Raw genomic sequence first — 26,464 nt, 5'->3', positions numbered from 1 at the left:
AAAAAAAAACACGGTGAATCACTAAAAGTAAGAATTATCATTGTCAGAAAGACAGCCAACAGATGTAAAAACAGCTGCGGTTAGCATCATTCCTTCATCAAGATAGAAGTGTGTGAGCATTAGTGCTGTAAAATGTCAAGCTTTGATGTGCATGTGCTCGTCGCATGCTTTCGAGATTGCGGGTGGTGTGGATGTGAGAGAAAAGGAGATAAGAAGATGTAAATGTCAAGTGCTCTGCCGAGTGAGGGCTTTGATCCCAACTGGGGTCTGCGTACCTGAGATTACCCTCCTCTTCAGAGCACACAACCGATCTGCCATGACCACTAGGCCTGAACCAAAATAGAAAGCTAGCCGCAGTGTTGGGGCAGCTACATTGGAAATAGCTTAAAGCTAATCATCATTTGAAACTATTAGCTATAAGAATTAGCTACACTAACAAGCTCCACACAAAGATGATGTCTCATGACATGGTTTAAACAGAGCAGAATTTTTGCTGCATTAATGCATTCATTTCAATGAGTTGATAGTAACAAACTAGAAATGCTGAATTGTTCTAAATGCAACCAAAACCAGATAACCAAGGCCCTGTCCACATGAAGCCAGAGCTTTCCCAATCCGATCTTTTTTTCCCCTCGTTTCAAGAAATATCTGCGTCCACACGAGATTACCGAAACCAACTAAAAACGACGTAGTTTGCATGCCAGGCCAGTGTGTGGCGCTGTAATTCTGCCACAGAAATACACTAAAAACGGAGAAGAAGAGTGGTGGCTAGAAGGGGTATAGCAGTGGTCGGAGGTGAGGCAAAATCTCTCAATAAAATAACAATAAATACATTTGGTACTTAACAGATGTGTTTTATTAATGCCTACACCTACCCTTACCCAAAATATACCCTTACAATAATTTAGATACGGTCATTAAATGACGCGATATTGATGTGCGCATGCCCAGTGCCCGTAGTTGTATCCCTTAACTCTTTCACTGTGCTGGACGTTGTGATGACATCACCGTTTCAGAAAATATACGGATTCGAAATATACACACGAAAACGGAAGATTGTCGTTTTCAGATTTATCCACTTTGGGACCCGGTTTCGAAAAATATCGGATTCATGCTTCTAAAACGGTGGATCCGTGTGGACGAAACACTGATGCGTCTCCGTGTGGACGGGGCCCAAGTCGAAAATAGTTAATTGCTATGACAATTACAATCATTTCATTTGAAATGACTCAGTAGAATAAATCGGATTTCCACACACACACACACACAAAAGATTACGCAGCACAACATTGAACATCGTTTTCAATACTAAAAAGAAAAATAAATGAAATAAATATGTCTTGAGAACCAAATCAACAAATAAGCTTTGCCATCACAGGAATACATTATATATAAAAGTATTTATAAAATGTAATAGTAAAATATAATTCAATATAAATAGTTCAACTTACGGAAAAAGTTTAACTGCCTCTTTTAGGATGTAGCGTAAGCATTTTGAACTGCGTTTTTGAACTGAATACAAAATGCGGCCTGGCTGAAGCTGTATATTTTACTTTTAACTTTATTCGATGTTTTACTTTATCCATATTTAAAACAAAGTTTCTCTGTCTCCTCTCCACCAATCAGCTGGTGTGTGGTGGGCGTTCTGGCGCAATATGGCTGCCGTTGCATCATCCAAGTGGATGCTGCACATTGGTGGTCGTTGAGGAGATTCCCCGGTCTATATAAAGCGCTTTGAGTGCCTAGAAAAGTGCTACATAAATGTAATGAATTTTTATTATTATTATTATTATTAAATATGGATATTTTGCTTACAAAAATGCATTGATTGGCATAAGAAGGCCTTTATTAACCCCCAGAGCCATGTGGATTAACAGGGTATTCTCACAAAAATGCGTATAAATAGTATGAGTGTGCAATGTCGTGGAATGTATACACCAAAACTCATTTTGGCGTGTCTATGGCACTCTGTTTTTCGCGTGCATATGATACGCATTTTATGGCGTATTATACATATGAACCCCCCACCCCACCACCCTAAACCTACCCAAGCGCGTGTCATATATATGCCCCACCACCCTAAACCTACCCAAGCGCGTATACGCCATAAAGTGCGTATCATATGCACGCGAAAAACAGCGTATCATATGCACGCCAAAATGAGTTTTGGCATATACATTCCACGACATTGCACACTCGTACTATTTATACGCATTTATGTGTGATCGGGTTGGGATTAATTTTATAATGGATAGATGCACTTTTATGGGCTTCAAATTTTGGCTTCCTATTCATTATAATGCTTGGATTAGCCAGGACATTTTTTAATATAACTTGATTGTATTCATCTGTCATATACACCTAGGATGGCTTGAGGGTGAGATAATCATGGGGTAATTTTAATTTTTGGGTGAACTATCCCTTTAAATATTGCTGCTTTTTGACAGAAATAGACCCACAATTGGTTATCATTAACCCTAACTAACTAACTAACTAACTAACTAACTAACTAACTAACTAACTAACCCTAATTAACTAACCCTAACCAAACTCATTTCCTCAGCTGGTGGAGAATGCCAGCAAGTAAGATCTGAAATCTGCCATCTTTTCTCACAGAACTTTTGGGCCAAACACACACCCACTCCTGACTTAAAGTTTGATGTGCCTTGAGCAAGAACAGTGTGTGGCTCCACAAAAGAAGCAATAATACAAGGAATGATCTCTTATTAGAAAAATATTTTTTTCATTGAAAAGACAAGCCAAGGCGTCAGGCTGACAGAGATTTTTCAAAAACGTTACTAAGAACACTTTATCGGAGGATACCAGTGGGGCACAACAAAATGAAGGTGGAAGAGGAGCAACTCTTATTTTATTAAAGCTGTTAGCCAGACATGTGGATATCAAACTAAGCAGTGCCGCTTTAGTTCTCCTCTACAGGGGGATGGAAAACCAGGTAAACCCTTCTTTATCTGTCAAATGACACAAAGAGAAAGAGAACAGGAGCTCCAGAATTCTCGAATCAAAGTAACAGCTTGCTCAACCGAGCAAACAATTCAAAGGAATCGTATTGTCTATCTTGTTATCTAGAGTTGCCACAGGGTGGTCCTTTCTTTTGGTGAAGCTCTACATATTGAAAGGTCTCACCTTTTCGGGTTAAAGACACCACAACATTTCTTTTATGTTTTGATGAATTGCCTATTAAAACAAGAAGGGGTGGGATTTATCGAAGGGTTAGCCAATAAGCTCTAGTCCTGCAGCCGCTGACAAGATAAATGAATTTCAGATTGATGTTTTCAAGTATCGCAGACCTCATTTTATGGTTGCAGATACCAATATAGTTAAGGGAGGGACATTATTCTAGAGAGCATCTGATGTTACATTTTGTGTAGTCTAACATGAGAGTCATCAATAAATTCTCAAAATTTAAATCGGCGAGTACCGTAAATTGTCTACTTGAACAAGACAATAAAAATTGTCTCAGTTACATTACCATTTTTAAGATTTTGTTTTTGAAAAATAAAATAAGTATCTTATGCTCACCAATGGTGCATTCATTTGGTTAAAAATGTGGTAAATACATTAATATTGTGAAATACAGCTATGAATCGAAATATATTTTAAAATGTAATCTATTCCTGTGATGTCAAAGTTGGATTTTCAGCATTATTGCTCAAGTCTTCGATGTCACATGATCCTTTATAAATCATTCTAATATGCTGATTTCATGCTCGAGTAACATTTCTTATCAATGTTGAAAAAGGTTGGTCTTCTTAAAGGAAGTGTATGTAAGATTGTGGCCAAAACTGGTACTGCAGGTGTATCCCCTCTCCCCCTCCCCCCTGACTCAAGGTTGCCAGATATGCTACAAGATCCAGCAGGAACTTTTTTAGCTGCAGCTGTGGTAAATAGAGCAGAGCTGGCAACCCAGATACCCAAACACTACTGACTTCGTGATTGGTTGATAGGTGTAGGGTGGAGCTTCAGGCCAAAACACAACATGTCAACATCAACATCAGTCGAGGGCTGCAACAACAACTTTTAAATGACAATATCCTGGCCGGACTACTGTTGCCAGGGATCAGAGTATTTGAAATGAACATGATTTCTTAATGTCTAGTGACATATCAGGGCCATTTTATGATTAATTGAAATACATTTCTTACATACAGGTCCATTTTTTGCTAAAATTGTAATTATTTATTTATTTTGAATGAAAAGTTCAAAAGAACAATTTATTTGAAATATAAATCTTTTGGATCAATGTAATAGCCTGGCTCCGACCTCCTACGTACATTTTTTATTTCAGTACGCCATTTGGGATTGCGGTATATTCGCTGGTTTTCTCCGATCAAATTTTAACCGGTCCAATCAGCGAACAGAGAGAGTGGCTGAGAACGATGATGTTGCTGGCATGCGCTACAGTCTGTGGTTTAAGATGACATACGTCATATGTTAGCGATTGGTTATGGCAGATCCAGAGTTGCTCTGGGCAGATCCGATAGTTTTAAACTTCAACAGAGTATCCGCCTTCAAGCAAGTTAACGCTTGTCAATGTAGAGTGGCCAGAGAGTCTGGTAGGACCAGGCTATCAATGTGATGTATAATTTGTGAATAATAGTATTAATATATATATATATATATATATATATATATATATATATATATATATATATATATATATATATATATATATTATTTATTTATTTATTTTTTTTTTATTACTGAACACAGAATTTTGAGCTGTAGTGTAACACACATGGACTAAAAGCCTCAAAACTCTAATTTTGGTTTGATGAGGTCTTTAAAGAGAGTCCCCCCCCCCCCCCCCCTTCTTTTAAAGCTATCAAATGAACCAAAGTAAGTCAACGTCAGACCACCGTGTCCGCGCACAAACTCGCAACCCACATTAGCCAAGTGTCTGACAGGCCAGCTGACAGCTGCATCATTGATATCGCACACGTTGTGTAGAATAACTGCCTCCTCTAACTGTAGTCCCACATCCTGTACAGCAGTCGGCTTTCCTTCACTGAGATGCTCGCTGGCTGCCGAAGAGACACGAGTCATTGCAGCCATTAATCGCCTTGATGCATGGAGTGAAGCAGAAACATATTTTCTTTTCGATTAGGGACGTTTGGTTATTCGTGCAACAGTCTGATGTGCTTTAAATAAACCTGCAGATTTCATGTGGAGCTCTTTAACTACATACTCACTGACAGTATGCAGTGGAGGAAACAGAACGCGGTAGATAACAGATTTAATATCGCACTCACATGGTAGTACGCAATGGCCTCTCTGTCCAGGGCTCGGCTAACCGCCACCTCTCCTGTCAGTCGATTGATGCTGAACACGCCTTTAGGGTCTTGATCTGCTCCCCTTCCTGTCAGACGGAAGATGTGGTCTTCCTTCATGTCAGATGAGATCACCTAGGAGACAGGATTATACACATAAACAAAGTTAGAAACCACTGAAACTAAACACATTTAAATACAAATAGATAATTTGTCGGTAACCTGATATCTGTTTATTTTTCTTTGTATCCACAACTTTCCTGCGAGTCTTAGTGGGCGTCGCCATGACACTCGATACTTCCGGTTGACGGTATCTCAGTTCCGGTTTAGCACACGTTACAGTTATGCTGCTCACACCAGACGCGAGTGACGCGAATAAATACCGCTATTCGTGCGAACATGGACGCGTGAACATTTTGAATCCATTCGCTTCATTCACTACACAACAGATGCGAATTTGCGTCATGGGAGGGGCTTCTGCCAGGCAGCGGCAGTCGTCAGATGGACGAGCCGAGTTAAGGCTGCTCTCGCTGGGGTTGATGAGCGCTGAGCGCCGCTGAACGCCTGGGTCTCTCACCTCAGAAACCTACTTTCTACCTGTTTGACATGTTGCCTAGCACCATACGCACCCATTCAATGCCCAACGAGCTTCAAATAAACTCAAGAATTGTGATGTAGAAGTAATATTTATATTTGAATATTTGTAATTGTTGAAATCATGTCAGTGCATTGTAATAAAAATTAAAATTTCATTGCTGTAAATTTAATTATTGAGTTTATATAATATATTAGTTTAACCTATTTAAAATACTGCAGTACAACTGTATATTTTTTTGCAAGGGGTATGTTTATTGTTTTCAAAAATTTACAGATTTATTGTTTAGCAAGACCGCTCTAACAACCTAACGTTAAATAGAGACATGCACTCCCACGGGATCCAGCACAAACGAGTGCGGCGCGGGATCATATTTGATGGGTGAATGCGGATGCGGGTGGCAAGATATTATTGTGTGCATGTCGCGGGAAAATAAAATTATTTTGCGGGACCGCAAAGTGGAAATATCTAACAAAATAAATAACTAGAAACAAATAAACCTTTATTTATAATAAAATAAAATCGATTTACAGGCGCATGGACGGAAGGTAAATCTTGCGTGGATCATAGGAACAGCCAAGCCTACCACAGTGGCAAAATGTGTGCACCGCATAACTCATGTGAATCGCTTAGTGCTACAGATATTAGTAAGTTCTTGTAAGATCCATGCGACCATCTGGGACATGTGATCATTTTACCTGAAGCGTTGTTATAAAAGTTTACTCCTGAATCCTCATAATACAACCAAGCGTTTAGCTGATAACAGTACAGACTAACGTAAACCGGAAGTTCGTTACCGGCGTGTTCTACGTTGCCATAGCGATCCTGGAAAAGGTCAGAGTTCGGGAAAGTTGTGGATAGGATTGAACAATAAATGGTCCAATTTCTGTGCAAACTTTTGGATGGATGGATGGATGGAGGGAGGGAGGGAGGGAGGGAGGGAGGGAGGGAGGGAGGGAGGGAGGGAAGATGGGTGGATGGAAGGAAGGAAGGATCTGTCAAATAAATCATCTGTTGGTAACCTAAATACTAATATCTGTTTATTTTTCTTTATATTGGATTGAACAATAAATGGTCAAATTTCTGTGCAAAATTTTCAATAGATGGATGGATGGATGGATGGATGGATGGATGGATGGATGAAAGGAAGGAAGGATAAAAGGAAGGATGGATGGATGGATGAAAGGAAGGAAGGATGAAATGAACAAAGGAAGGAAGGATGGATGGATGGATGGATGGATGGATGGATGGATGGATGGATGGATGGATGGATGAAAGGAAGGATAAAAGTAATGATGGATGGATGAAAGGAAGGAAGGATGAAATGAACAAAGGAAGGAAGGATGGATGGATGGATGGATGGATGGATGGATGGAAGGAAGGAAGGAAGGAAGGAAGGAAGGAAGGAAGGAAGGAAGGAAGGAAGGAAGGAAGGAAGGAAGGAAGGATGAAAGGAAGGATGAAAGGAAGGATGGAATGATAGATAGATAGATAGATAGATAGATAGATAGATAGATAGATAGATAGATAGATAGATAGATAGATAGATAGATAGATAGATAGATAGATAGATAGATAGATAGATAGATAGATAGATAGATAGATAGATGGGGGGTGAAAGGAAGGAAGGAAGGAAGGAAGGAAGGAAGGAAGGAAGGAAGGAAGGAAGGAAGGATGGATGGATGGATGGATGGATGGATGGATGGATGGATGGATGGATGGATGGATGGATGGATGGATGGATGGATGGATGGATGGATGGATGGATGGATAGATAGATAGATAGATAGATAGATAGATAGATAGATAGATAGATAGATAGATAGATAGATAGATAGATAGATAGATAGATGGGGGGATGAAAGGAAGGAAGGAAGGAAGGAAGGAAGGAAGGATGGATGGATGGATGGATGGATGGATGGATGGATGGATGGATGGATGGATGGATGGATGGATGGATGGATGGATGGATGGATGGATGGATGGATGGATGGATGGATGGATGGATAGATAGATAGATAGATAGATAGATAGATAGATAGATAGATAGATAGATAGATAGATAGATAGATGGACGGATGGATGGATGGATGGGGGGATGGAGGGAGGGTGGTTGGATGGATGGATGAAAGGAAGGAAGGAAGGAAGGAAGGAAGGAAGGAAGGAAGGAAGGAAGGAAGGAAGGAAGGAAGGAAGGAAGGAAGGAAGGAAGGAAGGAAGGAAGGAAGGAAGGAAGGAAGGAAGGTTAATATTTAGTTTTCTGTTTTTTTTTTGTTTGTTTTTTGAAGTACAATGATTATTTAGTTATCATCATGCCAAAACTGAGAATCAAAACAATCGGCCAATCAATAATCCAAATCAAACACAATGCAGACAGTATTTTTCATTCATTGAAGTTTGTCAGCTGTACTTACATGCGACTGGATAAATGGTCCATTGTGTTTCATCAGTGTTGCAAGTTAGAAGCAAAGAAAACAAGAAACGTTAATTACAGGCACACACTCACAGACTAACACAGTTATGTGTGAATATAACATGCACGCATGCTAAGTATACTTTCATTTGCTGGCTCCCACATTTTAAATCAGAAATAATTACCAAACAATTATTGCTGCCGATGATGAACACACACACATAACTCAAACCATGACATAACACCACTCTCCACGTGATTATGTTAACCAGGGTTTTAATAAAGTAGCTGAAGCTTTTAAATGAGATCTATTTGTATATTAAAAACACGGTTCATTGACTAGTGTGACCAGTGCTACCACCTGCAGTTCATTTGGCTTTTTTTGTAAAGTATATTTTGTGCAAATTAGATTAAAAGTTGTTTTATCAGAGCAATAAACCACAGTGCGTGTATCGAATCACAGAGGCTGCCCACTTTAAACTCTCTTGTATCTTGTAATTAAGCTTAAGATGAAATATACCATTTAGAAAATGAATCCAAGCAAAGGAATTGCCCACACAAAAAGCCCCTGTTAGCTTTATTTATCTTCCCCACACAGATCCTTTCTGCCAGATCATACACTAATACTGTTTTTCTCCTTTATAATTACAGGCTCTGTTAACTCAGGGAACATTAATATTCGTAGAAATACACAGACTGGTTTGGCTAAGGCACAAATGCAGGCTTCACCGGAGGAGGCCTTCAAAGCCTGGTGTATTTACTGTAGCCGGCGAACAGCTGTGAAATTGCAGAATTTTATAGCACAATAAAAGCTATTTGTTCAGTGGACGGGCTGTAAATGTACGTGACTAACATGGACTAAAGAGAATAATCTCTAATCAAGCAGTCACGCAGACAGAAATACAATCACACACGTACAGTACTGTATACATTAACATTTTCTTCACATGCAGTTGTCTCTATTGTTTCAAATAAAGCTAGCTAGCATTGCTACAAACGTACACAAATCACACATCTTTTGCTACTTTTTATAAGTATGCTAGCCCTTAAAGAAAAAAGTATACTTCAACTTAATTTTATTAAGTATACACAAGTAAAGTTCAAGTATGATTTTAAGTATACTTTATGTAGCAAGTATACTAATATCAGTAGTACACTTGTAAGTGTACCATTTCAATACCACTTTTTAGTGTATAAAAGTATACTTTTAAGTATACCTTAAGCGTAAACTTGGTATGACGAGAATATACACTATTGCCAAAAGTATATAGGGACACTCCTCCAAATTGTTGAATTCAGGTGTTCCAATCACTTCCATGGACACAGGTGTCTAAAATCAAGCATATAGGTGTGCAGACTGCTTCTACAAACATTTGTGAAAGAATGGGTCGCTCTCAGGAGCCCAGTGAGTTTAAGCGTGGTACCGTGATAGGTTACTACCTGTGCAAAAAAAAAAAACATTTGTGAAATTTGCTCACTACTAAATATTCCACGGTCAACTGTTAGTGGTATTATAACAAAGTGGAAGCAATTGGGAGAAATAGCAATTCATCACGCCACATAAATTCACAGAATGGGGTCAGCGCATGCTGAGGCGCACAGTGCGCAGAAGTCACCGACTTTCTACAGAGTCAATAGCTACAGACCTCCAAACACTGGGGCCTTCAGATTAGCTCAAGAACAGCTTCATGGAATGGGTTTTTCATGGCCGAGCAGCTGCATCCAAGCTTTACATCAAGTGCAATGAAAAGCGTCAGATGCAGTGGTGTAAATCACGCTGCCACTGGACTCTAGAGCAGTGGAGATGTGTACTCTGGACTGACGAATCACGCTTCTCTGTCTGGCAGTCCAATGGATTGCATTGTGCCAAGTGTAAAGTTTAGCGGGTGGGGGTGGTTGGGTTTGGGCTTGGTACCTTAGTTCCAGTTAAAGGCACACTTCACTGTTTTTAGAAATAGGGCTTTTTCAACATCTTTCCTACATTTAGATATGTGGGCAAATGCATTTGTCTCAGTGCATGCATTGTTTTAGTTTGGCAGGGTCGAAGCTAGCTTAGCTTAGCATAAGGAATAGAATCCTATGTTGCCAGTTAGCATGTCCCAAGTAAATTGATCTAAAAACAAACAAAATAAACCCACCTAATTACTTCTTGTGGCCTGTGTATTCACAATGAGTACAAATAGTGATGCAGATCAAGACTTGAAGATTTCCTAGGCAGATATTGACTTGGGACTATATTATGGGGAGGCACAGGCGAAGCATTGCTACTTGAGCGCAGAGATATCACTGCTCTCATCCTCACGTCCTCCGGGTGTTAAGCGATCGCAATGTGTTGCGTGATATCTCTGTGCCCAAGTAGCAGTGCTTTGTCTTGTGCTTCCCCATAATATAGTCCAAATCAATATATGAACTTCTAAAAGAATGGTCAAAAATCCCCAAACCTAAAGCCTTCCCAGAAGAGCTGAAGTTGTTATAGCTGCAAAGGGTGGGGCAACTCCATAATAATAATAAAAAAAAGTGAATGTGCATCAGTGTTAATTTTGACAGCAAATTCAGATTTAGTCTTAGTCTTAGTCTTTTGAATAACACACCATTTAGTTTTAGTCCCATTTTAGTCATCTGAAATCTTTTAGTCTTAGTCTAGTTTTAGTCGACTAAATATCATAAGAGATTTAGTCTTAGTCTCACGGGTCGGTTTGTATAACGTTTTAGGTTCATGGTTTCAGTACGGTTCGGTATTTGCTATGTTCACAGAATAAAGGACTATTAAAAATAAAGAAGATAAGAGCAAATAACTTAAATACAAGCAGTAGCACAAATAAATTCTATTGAGCAAAGATACTGATAAAATGAACAATGCATTTCCTGTTTTTCAGGTAGGTCTAACGTTAGTTTTAGGTAGAGAAATAGGATAAATAATCAAATGTAAAATAACTACTTATTTAACTATTTAAATGAAAGATTAATCCTTATTAAACTTACACAAGCTATTCAATCAAGAGCAGTGAGTCCTCATATTTTCTTTGACATTAAAGGTTGCTGCCCCTTTAAGACAGGGGTATGCGTCGTCTTTCTCGACTGTATAAAGTTCACTTAAGGCATATTCAGACTATGTCTGCTTGGATACTTAACAAGATGGACATGTTGACATACTTTTTGTATGAGTTTGTCCGTTCAAGCGCAAGACTTGAAAGATAACTGAATATTTGCGCGCTGTGGGACGCGTGCGCGCTCTCGGATGACAGATCTTCACACAGCGCGTGCGCGCTCTCATTCGCGTCTTCTGGCGAATATAACGTTACCCGTCCCGGGTGAGGACGGCGAAATGACTGGACAAACGGCAGCACTCGCGTGCATTGAACACAGTTTACAAAGAGAAACCGTTTTGCCAGTTTTTCTTTTATTATCGTTGTTGTAGTGTAGCCTATCACTGAGGAGCCAGCACGTGTATCCATCGACAGAAACATACATAAAGCATTATTTTCAAGTTACAACCCATATCAAAGATGCGTCATCATCAGATGTAAGATGGACCGCGGTGCAAGTGCGTTTTACACGCACGCTGGTCAGAAACGCTGGTCTAATCAATACAGGTCAGACGTGGTTTTCTTTAGCTTCTATTTTATTCCAAGTTTAGCAGCTAGCGGAAACACGGTGGTTTATCTGATAAAATAAACTTGGCGTGCATGCTTTGGCATGTAACTCATGTGCCTCTGACATTTCTGTTCTGTCTTTTCTGTGTGTAACTGCTGCTGCGTTTGTTTAGCTGTTGCGCTTCCATTTGTCGCGGCTTTTTTAAATGGCTCTCGGCTGCTTCTGCATAGATCAACCTACCCTCAAAGATTCGCTCTGATTGGATTTCTGCCCAACACGGCCCACAAAAAGAGTACTTATGATTGGATCTCTTCTCCATTCGTCCCTCCCATATATTTTCGTCTCATTTTTATTCGTTGACTAAAGTGCCAATTATATTTCGTCACGTTCTTCGTCATCATATCTGACTTTTTATTTAGTTTTTATTTAGTTTTCGTCCGTGAAAAAGGTTAGTTGACGAATATTTTTCGTCATAGTCTTCGTCAACGAAATTAACACTGATGTGCATGTGCATGTAAAGGTAGACATCCCAAAACTTTTGGCAATATATAGTGTATGTGGCAAATTAGTGCAGAATATATGTGCAGCGAGGAGCGCATTCTTTTAAAACTGGAGGATTTTGTCTGAGTGTTTTCTCCCACATCCATAATCACTAGAATGGACTGATGAGCGGAAACGAAACAAGCTGGAATAGCGCTTGAGAGTGCTTAAAAGTGAGTGATTATAAAGACATTAAATAGAGAGGATAAAATCCTGTCAATTCACTGTAATACATAATTTATTCCTAACTTTTTAGTTTATGCAGGCTTTCAATCTGTGTGATTCTTGGTGGCACTCAGCCTGATGGTTTTTGTCAAGTGCTCGTTGGCGGGGGAAAAACAGATGAAATAGTTGGTCAAATATGTTCTTAAACATTATTAAATAATTAACCTCTTAAAACCAATTTTGTTTAACTGTATGAGCTGTATAACTGTTGAATTTTCATTGCTTTTTGCACATTTTCTCACATTTCTCAAAAAATGTGACCACTGACCACAAAACCAGTCATAAGGGTATTATTTTTTTGAAATTGAGATTTAAACATCACATGAAAGCTGAATAAATAAGCTTTCCGTTGATGTATGGCTTGTTAGGATAGGATTGAGACATAGTTAAAAATATACAACTATTGCAAATCTGGAATCTGGAATCTGAGGGCGCAAAAAATATTAAGAAAATCGCCTTTAAAGGTCTTCGCGATTCCATCTTTCAGACTTTAGTTAGTGTGAAATGTTGCTGTTAGAGCATAAATAATACCTGTAAAATTATAAAGCTCAAAGTTCAATGCCAAGCGAGATATTTTATTAAACAGAAGTTCCCTTTCAAAGCCTACAGCGAACGGCCGGTTTGTACTACACCCCTGCACTTCCTTCAGGAATGCGTCATTAGAGCCATTTGTTGACTAACCCTCCGCCCAAAAGAACACGCAAAATAGGGGGAGTGGTCTTGTTGCTCTCTCACGTGGAGAAGAGCGCGCATTCAGCGCTTGCATCTCCCCGGAGATGTAGAGAGGCGGCACCTTTCCGGGCAAAGTGCGATAAGCTGCTGTCCAATCACAACACGGGAAGCGCTGGCCCAATCAGAACTCGTTAAGTATTTCTGAAGGAGGGACTTCATAGAACAAGGAAATCACTGCTCGAGTGCACTTTTTTTTTTTTACGGGTAGAAGGTTGGAAAAACACGGGTTTTAGGGGTTGCCTGGAACGCGGCTTAAGTCAACTATGCTAAAGTGCAATTATAAGTATTTTTCTCATAGGAACATAAGAGGTACATTGAAAGTATACTTACATCTTTTTAGTTTAAAAGTATCCTAATAGCATACTCTCTTTTTTTTTGTAAGAGAGACAAAGCTTATTACAGCTAGCATACTTAGTGTAGACAAATTTACCTTTTTGTGTTAAAACGGAACACTTTTTGCAACAACAAAAAAACAAACAAAAACGTGATCCAATTTTACAAAACCATTCCAAAACCAATGTTGTGTTAGATTGTGCAAACTTTTGGAATTTTTTTGAGAGCTTGTCCAAAACTTGTAGGATTATTAGCTGCAGGCTACAAACATCTCCACAGCACCTGTACTACAGTGCAGCACACATCTCCTTAAATGTCTCCATTATTGTCCATTAATGTCTCAACAAATTATCATAATTGCATGAAAATCAATACAGAAGATCCAGAAAGGGTGGCCCAGAGTCCTGCACGGGTCCATTTTTGGAGACCCGCCCCCGCCCGTACCCGCAAGGTTTAGCACCAGATCCGACCCGTGACCCGTGAAAATTTCAAAATTAAATCCGTACCTGCCCAGACCCGTTAATATTTGGCCCGTTACCCGACCCGTGCCCGCGATAAATCCCACACGCTAAAACATTCAAATTAAAATGCTTTATTTTTTTATCCTACACCTCTCTCAACATCAACAGCGTCATGAATGGGCTAATGAAACAGGCAAAAGTGCCTTTAAAGACTCATTGTCAACAATTTCATATAGCTACTCCACTCACCAGCTTTACTTTTACTTCATCCATTGCTACTCCTGCAACGCTCGCTCCTTCTGCGCTACGAGAGGCATCAACTAAAGTTTCAATGTCGCAGTGGTGGTGACGTGATGGGTCAAATGGTATATCATTGTTGCGTGTATGTGTAATGGTAATTTGGACATAGAAATTGTAATAGCCTACAAAATGTTGGATGGGGGAAGAAGGAGCTGGGAACCAGCGAACATTTAAAAGACTTAACCAAACAAAACGAAAGTAACGTGAGTAGCCCTTCATGGACATCTCCCATGCGCACACGCATAATAAAACGTAAACACAACTCAACGTCAAATCCAGGTCTGGTGATCTCTCGTCCTTATATGCTTCCGAGCTCCCTCAGAGGACTCGAGACCGGTGTGGCTCGCAGGTGACGCTCATTCACAATCACGCCCTGGTCTCTCTCTCTCTCGCTCTCGCGTTCACTTTGCCACAGAAATATTGCACATATTTTTCATCCGCCCATCCGCGCTACTACCCGCCCGCACAGAGTTAATTATCCGCCCGCATCCCCGCCCGTGAATTTTATAAATGTCATAATCCACCCGTTTTAGCCACTTTTATGCGGGTACCCGCGGATACCCGCGGGTACCCGACCCGTTGCAGGACTCTGGGGTGGCCAGTTGTTTCATGATGACAAAATCACAAACAAAAAACCTTCCAGGCTGGTCTGGTTTGCTTGTCTTAAAGGGGTTTTAGACATTTGTCAGACTGCTAAGACCAGCAAAACAGCTGGTTTAAGCCGTTTTCTTTTCAGCAGGGTTGCAGTTTATTCACAAAAAGCACAGACAGGAAGCCCAGCGAAGTATTTTCCCGTAGAGAAGGTAGCCTATTCCTGTGACACAATCATAATTGAATCCCACCGCAGGTCGTCTGTAAATGAACTCTTCTGCCCATTGTGAGAGAGCCAAAAGATAGCCGAACAAACTGCAGTGTCACATGTTTACAGCAGTCCGTCAGGCTCAGTTCTTCCTTCTCTTTTCTCTGAGTCGTGTCTGTCTTCCTCCCACACTGCTTTTGGCCTTGTGAAGAACTCCATAACGGCTCCGGGAATGTCTTTTGAGTGGTTGCTATGAAGGTTTTTCATTCTGCTGTAAGCTGCACACAGCTGCAATATTGATCCGATAAAACAATACAACACAACTTTTCTCGGTGTACTTCAGAGGTATTTTATTAAAGGTGCGGTGGTCTCTTTCAGCACGAGAGAGAATTAGAAGAGAACAGAAAACGAAAGGAGCCATGGCCCCAGAGGAGTGTTGATAAGAAATAGATGGAAATGGGACAGGGGGGAAAGACAGTAACAGTGGCCATAAATTCTGGCATTATACTTGAGATTTTATAGAAGGACCGTCAGAGGAAAAAGGTGAAGGAGTGACATTAAAAGCCTTTAAAGACATTAAAAGTAAAAAATGTAATGTCAAAAACATTCAAATGTTATATTTTTTCTAAATAAAAAAATTAAAAAAAAACCTTAAAACTAAAATAATTGTTTTAGATGCTATAATCATCTTGAGCAATATTTTGAGAGAGAGAGAGAGAGAGAGAGAGAGAGAGAGAGAGAGAGAGAGAGAGAGAGAGAGAGAGAGAGAATAAATGTAATGTATATGTAACATATATTGTATATGTATATGTAAGTATTATTTTATGTATTTTGAAAAAGATGAGAAAGGGGGAGACTTGGTTCTATTTTATAGTGTTCAATATTCAATTAGGTTAGAATTATTAGAACAATTTAAATTATTGTGGGTTACCATTATGGAGAAGAGTGGAACCTTTGCTTAGGAAGTGGACTAAACAACTAATGTCATTAAGGCTTCGCTGAAAGAGCTTTTAATGCGAATGTGTGTTATTGCTAGCTAAACGTTTGTCAAATAGCTAGCCAATTGCAGTATTATAATTCAGTTGTATAACATTTAAATATATGAAACTGAAGTGGGTGCATGAATATACGATTTTGAATGCCTGTATCATGTCAGGGAGCCATATAAAAATCTATTTTAAACTACTTAATTGGATCACTTAAATTGTATTCATTCCATGATGTTGAAGTTATATGAACAAAATATGTTTGTTTAACTTAATTAATTCATGTGGGACCAATATACACAATTTAATCAGTAAATACTACATTTTTTTCAGTGTGTTTTCTAAAAAGGCCTAGAAATAAAGCACTGAAGAAAACTGGACATTCGTTTTTTTAAATTGGCTGAAGATTTAAAAGTGCACTATTCAACTTTCCGTCCACTGGAGGGCGCCTATTAAAAAAAAGGCACAGTTTGATGACGCCAAGTGTGAGCGCAGCATCTTGGGACATGTGGTCTTCACCTCACAGCCGGTGGAAAATAGGACTCGGGCAGAAATCATGTTCATGGATGCGGTTATTAACGTTACTGTAGTCTAAAGCAGAGCAGGACCGAGTGTTGTGGAGCTGAGCAAGGCCGCTGGAGCGATTGTTATACTAACACACGGCTTGTGAGCACCAGGACTTTTATTATGACGGGACGGGACACAGTCGCCGGGCGCCTGCAGTATTTCTGCTTTTCCGGTCATGAATATAAGGTAAAGCAGCTCTGTTTATCATATTAGATACATTTAAGTTTGTTTAAAATGATGTTATGACGTTCCTCTGTGCGTTCGCTCGGCGCTGCTGTTACATGTTCACACTGCCAAGAGAAAAGCGCTTCTGCCAAATAAAACCGAGGGTAACGCAGATATGACGCAATTGACAGGCGACTTCCTCAAACGCTATGCTGAAATGTCCCGGTCCTTGGTTAAAATAGCAATTTTCTCACAATTTACAAATAGTTGGAAACATTTGGGATATTGTAGGTACTCAACTGAACAAAATATATAACACTGGCCTAGTGGTTTTTGGATATTTTACTGCAAAAATACTACAAAGTGCACCTTTAATAAATTATTTGTTTTTAAAGAGTAACTTTACACATTAGATGAGAGAAAAGATCATTTGAAAGTAAATTATAAGACGAAATTAGCATGAACTATTGCATTTCCAAAAGCAATATAATCGCTAATAGTGGTCACTGACCAGTATGGTACAGATTTGTAGTGAAAAATTGCTTGGTTTTTTTGTTTTGTTTTTTACAAACACTGACACGATTAAAAAATAAATGCTTACAGAAACAACACATTTATTTGCCTATAAGCAATCTCAACAGCTACAAACACAAATTGTGTTGATACATATCAAAATAACATTATTCATTAACTTACAACATCATTATAGATGGTTTAATCGGACGCACACGAATACCACGGATACCCCGAATTTAACTTCTGGTCTGTGTTTGTTTATCGGTCTGGGCCGTCTGACTAGTGGATACTATGGCGCACTACTCAAGAAAAACACATTTATGATGTACTATTCTTGGCTAACATTACATATTAACAAACAAGCAGAGAGCAAATGAGACCAAAAAGCCTTGAATGCTTCATAAATATCCAGCGCTGACTGCATACGAGAGCAGTGCCTAATGTAATTTAGACTGTACTGTATGTCTAATGTAATTTACTTCTTATTTATTTTAGTTATCAGAAATAATTCACTCTAGAGGTAACTTATTCTGGCTGCTTTTCCACTTGGCATTAACATGCGATCAATGTGATCCGATCAAGCAGATCGGCTGATCAGTCAACAAGGACAGTGCATTTACATCTGTTCACATCACGTGGTCGCCATCAGGTGGATTTATGTTTCCCGCAAAATATTTAAATTAGGTACGTAACAGGTAACATAACCTTTATCATGCAGTGTAAAAAAAAACATTTGCTTTATTCTCTATTAATGGAGCACGGGATTTTTGTGATGCATTCATATGCAATCAATCTCAAATAGGGTATTATCTACAAGTTTAAGTTTCCCAGCAATAATCTTATATTATGAAACAAAGAAACATGCTATTCTGACGCATGGCAAGCAGGCAAGCATAGGATACTGTACAAACGGCATTACACTGTCTTTAAAGGGATAGTTCACCCAAACATCCACATTCTGTCATTATTACTCACCCTCATGTCATTTTAAACCAAACCCATTAGACATTTGGTCATCTTTGAAACGCAAATTAAGATATTTTTCTTCTGTTCTTCTTCTCTAAGGTCTAATGGTTTGGGATCGACATGAGGGTTTTCAGTTTTGGTTGAACTAAAACTTTTTTTTATAATAAACATGCTGAAACAATAAAAACATATACATTAAGATAATGTTGCAAAATTAAAACGAAATATGATTACGCATAAGAATTTTCCTATTGATTCTTTGATTCTTATTGAAAAGTGTGCATGCACAGGAACGTTTGTTTATGTTGTTGCCGTTGAAACTGTCTATATATTGAAAAATGTTTTAAACATACCCTGTACCATTCAGTTTGGGGCAATTTAGATTTTTTTTATTCTCTTCTTGAAAGAAATTAATTATTTTATTCAGCAAATATTGGATCAAATTGATCATAAATGACAGTAAAGACTTTTAGTTTGTAATATACACTGTAAAAAAAATGTCTCCAATTGAAAATTTTCCAGTGACTGATCACATCAAAATTTTTCAGTTGTCAAAATTGATTTTCTGTGAATTGATGCAATTTAATTCACAGAAATTCAATTACTATATATATATATATATATATATATATATATATATATATATATATATATATATATATATATATATATATATATATATATATATATATATATATATATATATATATATATATATATATTTATTTATTTATATATAAATGTATTTATTATATATATATATATATATATATATATATATATATATATATATATATATATATATATATATATATATATATATACACACATAATGTTCACATCATAAATAAATAATGAAAGACTGGAGGCCACATTACATTTGAAAAGATTTTAAAGTAGAGAAGCATTATTCTAAATTGTAGTAACATTTCATAAATGTATTTTTGATCATAATGTATTTTTTTGTAGTTTTGAGCATAAGAAACTTATTTCCAAAAAAAAAAAAAAAAAAAACTTTCCAACCCTAAACTTTTGAAAAATAAAGGTAGTAGTTAATATTACTGTCTCATACACTGTACAACATCCTGCACCCTTCATGTGCCCTTTGGAGTAAGCAGGGCATACTGATGCACACTTCCAAAGCGAAATTCATCTAATGAGTGGTGTGTAGAATACCAGGAACTGTCTGAAAGTGACTACAAGTTTAGAATGATCAAGGCTAGTAGTGTGGTGGGGCGATAGAGGCCGTGGGAACGTATCGCAGGCGCTGGCAGCGTGCTCACCGGTGGTGGTTTATTTGAACGTCGAAACAAATACATACACAAAGACGTACAATCCTACACAGTCTCCCTCGGCTTTCTTCTCAGTCATTAGATGTCAGCGAACACCTCTGGGGGAGATGCTCACCTATTTCTATCAGCTCTCATTAGGAACAGGGAGGACATGAAAGAGCAGCTGGTTCTTGCCACTGCATGTATATGACAGGAAGGAGGGACCCGACTTGAACTTCTCTGACAATACAGCACTGAAGGGGAGGAGAGGATATGTCCTCACTTTCTTATTCTCTCACTCTGTCTTTCCACAGTGATAGCTTTCGGCTGTATGAGCACTGCAGTGTTGTATAATTTCCCTTGAATTACGGATGCTTGACTTTGAATCGAAATTGATGTCAAAGGGACTGTGTATTAGACACAGTGTACTTAACTTTCCCTTTGAAAACAATCCAAAAAGCATGAACTAAGTGATGCTTGCTAAAGGAAGAATTACTATTACTATTGCTCAAATTTTGGGTTACAGATATGAACGAACTCATAACACTATGCATTTAACTCTGCTTGTGCTTTGGACATGAAAGATTCTACATAAAATGTGTGCTAATACTTTTCTAAGCCAATAGACCTGGGCCATATCTAAGAACCAAAACTTGAAATTTGTAATGCGTTCTTACATGAATATTCACTGGGATTTTAGAATTAAAATCTTGTTTCAAGATTATTTTGCTTACCCCATTGGCAGATTATTTTTCTTATTTTAAGCAAAAACTCTCTTAATTTTTAGTTTTATTTTTTTCACAAAACAAGACTTTTGCTTTTACTTTTTTCAGTGTATTAATACACTGTATTAAAAAAGTTCAACACAACAGCATTTTTTTTTTACAATGTCAAAGTCTTTCCTGTCACTTTTGTCACAGTTTAATGCATCCTTGCTGAATAAAAGTATTAATTTCTTTCAAAACATCTCAGCTTTTGTGTTTGCTGCTGACAAATGGCTTTCAGTGTGAGAAAAGGAATAACAACAGAGGGAAACGAGCAAGACAGAGAGAAAAATGGTCATACTCTCTGGAGTGCAAAACAAGAAGCACAAATATATATACAAAGAGCACTTAACTAATTCTAGAGCACAGGATCTCTCTCTCTCTCTCTCTCTCTCTCTCTCTCTCTCTCTCTCTCTCTCTCTCTCTCATGTTTGTTAATGCAAGGTCAAAGCAGAATGAAATACAATCAGCACCCAACCAGTATTAATGATGCACAGAAATACCGACAAATAAACACATCCAACGCCCGCCATCCATCAACACTTCAGTGCGAGACTATTATTATGGCACAAATATTCCTTCTGTTTGGTGAAAACTATTGCAGATAGTGAAAATGAGTAAAACTGTTAAGCTACAAAATATGGCAGTTCCGGGTGCCAAAAAGTACACATCAACTGAGCAATTCAGTTGCTGTGGGGAGGTTTGGTCCAACACATTATAGAACAAAAAAACACCAGGGCCATAAAACCAGCCCAGGGACAATTACAGGCAGGTCCGAGAGGGAACCTCTGGACTTTTTCCCATTTGTGAGATTGCAGTGCTACAGGTGAACACTCCACCATAATAAATCCCCCATAATCCCACAGCAGACTGATGTCAAAGCCAGAACAGGAATCAGGGCAAATCTGTTCTTTATTACTTTTCCAATACTTCAAGCCCCCTTAACCGAGAGTGGATCTCAAGTCAACACCCTCCAATAGAACTCATCTCTACAGAAAGGGATGGAGTAAAACCACTTGCCCATTGTGTGATTTAACTTGTGGCAACACAGAACAGTGATGGAAAGGGTGGTTCTTATCAAATGAAAACCCTCTATATCAGGGGCGAGGCTACATAAGGGCCAGGGTGGCACTGGCCCACTCAGATTGACGGCTGGCCCACCCAATCAGAACAGACAAAAAAAAAAAAAAAATTGTGATAGCAGAAAATAATATGCCTATGTGACAACACAAATCACTTAAACACGTACAAAAAGTTTCATTAAAAAATAGGGCTGTCAAATATGCTAATAACGCGTTAATGCAAATTCATTTTAACAGCACTAAATTTATTAACGCAGCGCGCATTTTCTGTTTGATCCGTGGCATAGCCCGTAGTTGGAAAAAGTGAGAGCAGTCAGACGCAGCAGCAAACATTAATAGGGAAAGAAAAGGGTTGACATTAATATTCTAAACCAAAAGTGCAGTTATTGCCTACATAAGCTACCACATAGCCTAAGCTACCACATTTTTTGTTTAACTTTTATTAGACTTCAGAAAGAAAAGTGCGTTTTTTTCACTGAGCACATTCTCTGCAGTCTGAGCGCGATGCACTGCAGCTCACTCTCGCTCATGTCTGAGGTAAATCATTAACATCATCACCGCTTACAGTACACCTGTTTTATTGAACTAAATACATTACAATCGGCTAAAACGAATGCACAGGTTACTTCCCTGAACAAGCGCGCTCCCGAGTCCATGTTCTTCACACTGTCCACGTAAATCGCGGCCCAGTTCGGCGTGCACACGCAAAATACCGGCAGTTCAATAGGGAGCGCGCGTCTCTTAAAGGGGCCGCACTATATTCCTACTCGTGGAGTATGGACCTCCTCCAGGTATGGTGTGGATCTGGTGCGCTCACTGGTACACATTACCAATTTTTCATACGAACTGTGCCCTGCTCTGAATTAAACTGCCAGTGTAAAGACTCCCTTTATATTCTTAAAATGAGAAAAATCACTGCTTACTCTTAATTTTTAAGGTTAGGCTTAAGAGACATGAACAATTTCTTAAATAAACATCTATGACCTTTGATACGTCTAATCTTCATGCTGTATTGATTATTATTGAATAAGTATGGTTTCACTAATAATAAATGTACATTTGCATAAAGCATGCATAGCATACTCATGTTGATTAGAGTATTAAAAACTTAATTTTAGATTTACAATTGCTAAAAATGTGCGATTAAATTGCGATTAATCACGAGTTAACTCATGACAATCATGCGATTAATAGCGATTAAATATTTTAATCGATTGACAGCCCTATTAAAAAATAATTACTGTAGAGCGAAAACATTTTCATATAACTGACTTATTGCAGCAGCCAATCAATAAGCTTAGTAGTAATGTTTAGCCAATCGCGTATTGTTGAGGGGATGGGAAGATAAGTTTACGTCTGCTAGTGAAAATAAACTTTTAACACGGGCCACGGTGCATAACACGAGACGAAATTCTCACAGGTTAAGCTGCAAATACATGTTTGATAACAGTTATACTGAGTTGCATTAGTTGACAAGAATTGGTTATTCCATTTTAAAATGAACCCAATTACTGAACACTGATGTCTTGTCACAGTGGTCATATAGCAGCACAATATCTATATTTGTCTTCCTTGCAATAGGCTTAGTAGCTGCTTGTTATAAATTAATGTTGTATATACATGAATTTGTTGGCAAAAAATAAATCATATATAGCTTATATTTACTGTCTATTGATTTTGTCCCGTATTGTTAAATTTGTGTAATTTGAGAGTAGTCATTGAGGTCCACCCTATTCCACCAAGGTCCACTCAGTTAAAAATTTCTGGCCTCGCCACTGCTCTATATAACCGTACCACAATTTCTTCCTTTAGGGATCAACATACAGTGCCCTCCACTAATGTTGGCACCCTTGGTAAATATGAGCAAAAACATCTGTGAAAATAAATCTGCATTGTTTACCTTTTAATCTTTCATTCAATTATTATTATTACTATTGTTATTATTTACAAAAATCAATTGAAAGTGGGTGTGAGGGGAGGGGGGACTCATTATGAAATAAATGTTTTTCTCTAGTTCAGGTTGGACACAATTATTGCCACCCAATTATTGCAACATCCTTTACCTAATATAATGGCTTATGTCAAGAGTCATACATAAGATACTCTATAATGACTGATGAGTTTAGAGAACGCATAAAGAATCCTTCATAAAGACTTCTCCAGATTCCCAGCTCCATGTTGGTGCGTCTTCTCTTGAGTTCACCCCACTCATTTTCTATAGGGTTCAGGTCAGGGAACTGGGACGGCCATGGTAGAAGCTTCAGTTTGTGCTCAGTGACATTTTTGTGTTGATTGTGATGTTTGTTTTGGATTGTTGTCCTGATGAAAGATCCAACCACGGCCCATTGTAAGAATTCTAGCATAAACGGTCAGTTGGTATTTGCTAGAATTCATGATAGCATCTGAACAAGATGTGCACAAAACACAACATTAAAGCCCATTAGTATTTTTAAATGTGGGCATGGATGAGCACTGAGGATTTTCCTTAACCCTCCCAAACAACATGTGGTGATATAGGTGTTGTTTGATAAAAAATAAAAAATAAAAATGTTTTAGGCTCTCTGACCCCAAGAATCAACTAATCTCTGCAATTCTCCATCTGTGGTTCCTGGAGAGTCTTTGCCCACTCAAACTTTCCTCCTAACTGCATTAGCACAATATAGACACACATCCTCTTCCAGGCTGCTTTGTAACATCTTTAATTAATTGGAACGTCTTAAAGGGTTAGTTCACCCAAAAATGAAAATTCAGTCATTAATTATTTACCCTAATGTCATTCGACACCCGTAAGACCCCCGTTTATCATCGGAACAAATAACGACTTATATAGTAATGGGGTGCTTTTAAAACAAAGATCTGAACGGTTATGAATCAGCGTATTGATTCATGATTCAGATCGGGTGTCAAACTGCCAAACTGCTGAAATCACGTGACATTGGCGATCCGAATCATGAATCAATATGCTGATTTATAACGTTTGAAACTTTGTTTTGAAATCGGCCCATCACTATATAAGTTGTTATTTATTTATTTGATGTGCACAAAAAATATTCTTGTCGCTTCATAAAATTATTGTAGAGCCACTGTAGTGAGAGGAGCTTTGTAACGACGTCTTTAGTGCCTTTTATGGGTCTTGAGAGAGGAAATGACATTGGTGTCAATGAAGGCCTTTCTGTGCCCGTACGACATTAGGGTAAGTTATTATTGATAGAATTTTAATTGTTGGGTGAACTAACCTTTTAACTATTTCCCTGATATTGGAAATGGGGACTATTTTCTTTCCAAACTAGGAAGCATCCTTTCCTATCTTGTGAACTTTTATTCTTTGGTTTTACCCTTTACTGGCTGGACAATTTCATTTTTACCCTGGTGTGCTAAAAAATAAACAAATAAATAAAAAAGTTCATACGAGGGAATATATTTCAGAGATATTTTACCCATGAGAATTTCTAGGGATACCAATAAATGTGGCCAACATGCATCGGAGAAATAAACAATGAAGATTTATTTTCATGGCAGCCTTTGCTCAAGTTCACCAAGGATACCAATATAAGTGGAGGGCACTCTAGAACTATACAATATAAGAAAAATATAACAACAACAACATTTAACTGTACAAGTGTTGTGTTCCATCAATATGTAATAGAAATGGCCAAGAACATTCAGTTTTATTCTACACGGAATAAGAACAAAAAGAAAGCTAGATTAAAACTATAATAATAGTTTTAATAGTTTTAATAGTTTGAAACTCTGGTTTCCAGAGTATATAAATATACTTCATGCATCCACACCAGTAGGTGTCAGTATAAAATAAAAGAGGATGTAGAGAGTAAATTGTATAATCTAATGAGCCAAGGAGGATTGTGATGGCAAATCTATCACGGTGTCTTTTATTCAGTTAGTGGCTTTTCTAAAATTGTCCGCAAATAATCAGTGGCAGCGTGATACATCTTTGTATGACAATAATGAAAGTAAACAATGTCCCACTAGAATGATGGAAATTTAAAAAGAAACAGTAGGCTTTCCCAAACACCCAACATGTTTACTGCATTTCCCAGAGAGAGAAAAAAAAAAAAACATCTGGGAAACCCCTGTTTTTCTTCAAGCTTCTATCATCCTAGGGGCAATTCCCAATTTCCTTCAGCCTTCCCGTTCAGTGGAAATTATGAAAAATGAATATACGCCATATGGTAGGTAAACAGCGCAAGGAAACAAGATTTAGCCATGTGGAAAATCCATTTTGCCTGGTTTCCAATATACAGCAGTGCCATCAAATGAAATAGGTCACGGTAGCCAGTCCCCTTGTGTGTTTCGCTATTGTGAAACTGCTGTAAGAGAGGTCCTGTAGATTGAGAGAGCGTATATGTAGATGTAAATAGAAAGAGGCTGGTGGAGGTCAGCCTCATCAGACTCTCAATGAATGTCTCTGTATTTTCTTCCACTTGCTGAAGTATAGTAATTCATGTGCAGTATGGAGGGGTTATTCTGTCGGTGGAAGAAATGGCAATACAGTTCAGCCCTTGCATTCAACAACTCAAAAAAGTTACCACACACAGTGGTTTATTCACTGTGGTCCTGTAATCTAGCACTTATTTCGCTAAGGAATAACTCCAGCCCACGCTGGGACACAGCCACAAAAAGAAAGTGAACAGGAAGTGCTGAAAACATTTGATTCTACCTCTTAGTTTCCTATTGTAAACACGCATCTCCAAAACAAATTATTTCCCCCCAACATTCCATTTCCATTTTCTTTTATCTTTCACCCTGAATGGTAGAACAGCACTCGACTATTGTATTAAAATCCATGGCTGAACCGATGGCATCATCACAAAGCTCAAACTGAAATATTCTGCAAAAATCTGCAGAA

At 38.2% G+C, this 26,464-nt stretch overlaps 1 protein-coding gene across 1 annotated transcript in view; it reads right to left on the bottom strand.

Moving 5' to 3' along the window:
- The window catches only part of cdh13 (cadherin 13, H-cadherin (heart)), a 486,341-nt gene that overhangs the window by 261,665 nt on the left and 198,212 nt on the right, over nucleotides 1-26,464 (bottom strand). The window contains exon 5 of the mRNA XM_067420253.1: nucleotides 5,271-5,423. Coding sequence (XP_067276354.1) covers nucleotides 5,271-5,423 — 153 coding nt within the window. The remainder of the gene's footprint in view (nucleotides 1-5,270; nucleotides 5,424-26,464) is intronic.

Source organism: Pseudorasbora parva, chromosome 16, assembly GCF_024679245.1.
Source record: "Pseudorasbora parva isolate DD20220531a chromosome 16, ASM2467924v1, whole genome shotgun sequence".
Classification (NCBI taxonomy): Eukaryota; Metazoa; Chordata; class Actinopteri; order Cypriniformes; family Gobionidae; genus Pseudorasbora; species Pseudorasbora parva.
This window is presented reverse-complemented; position numbering and strand designations above follow the sequence as displayed.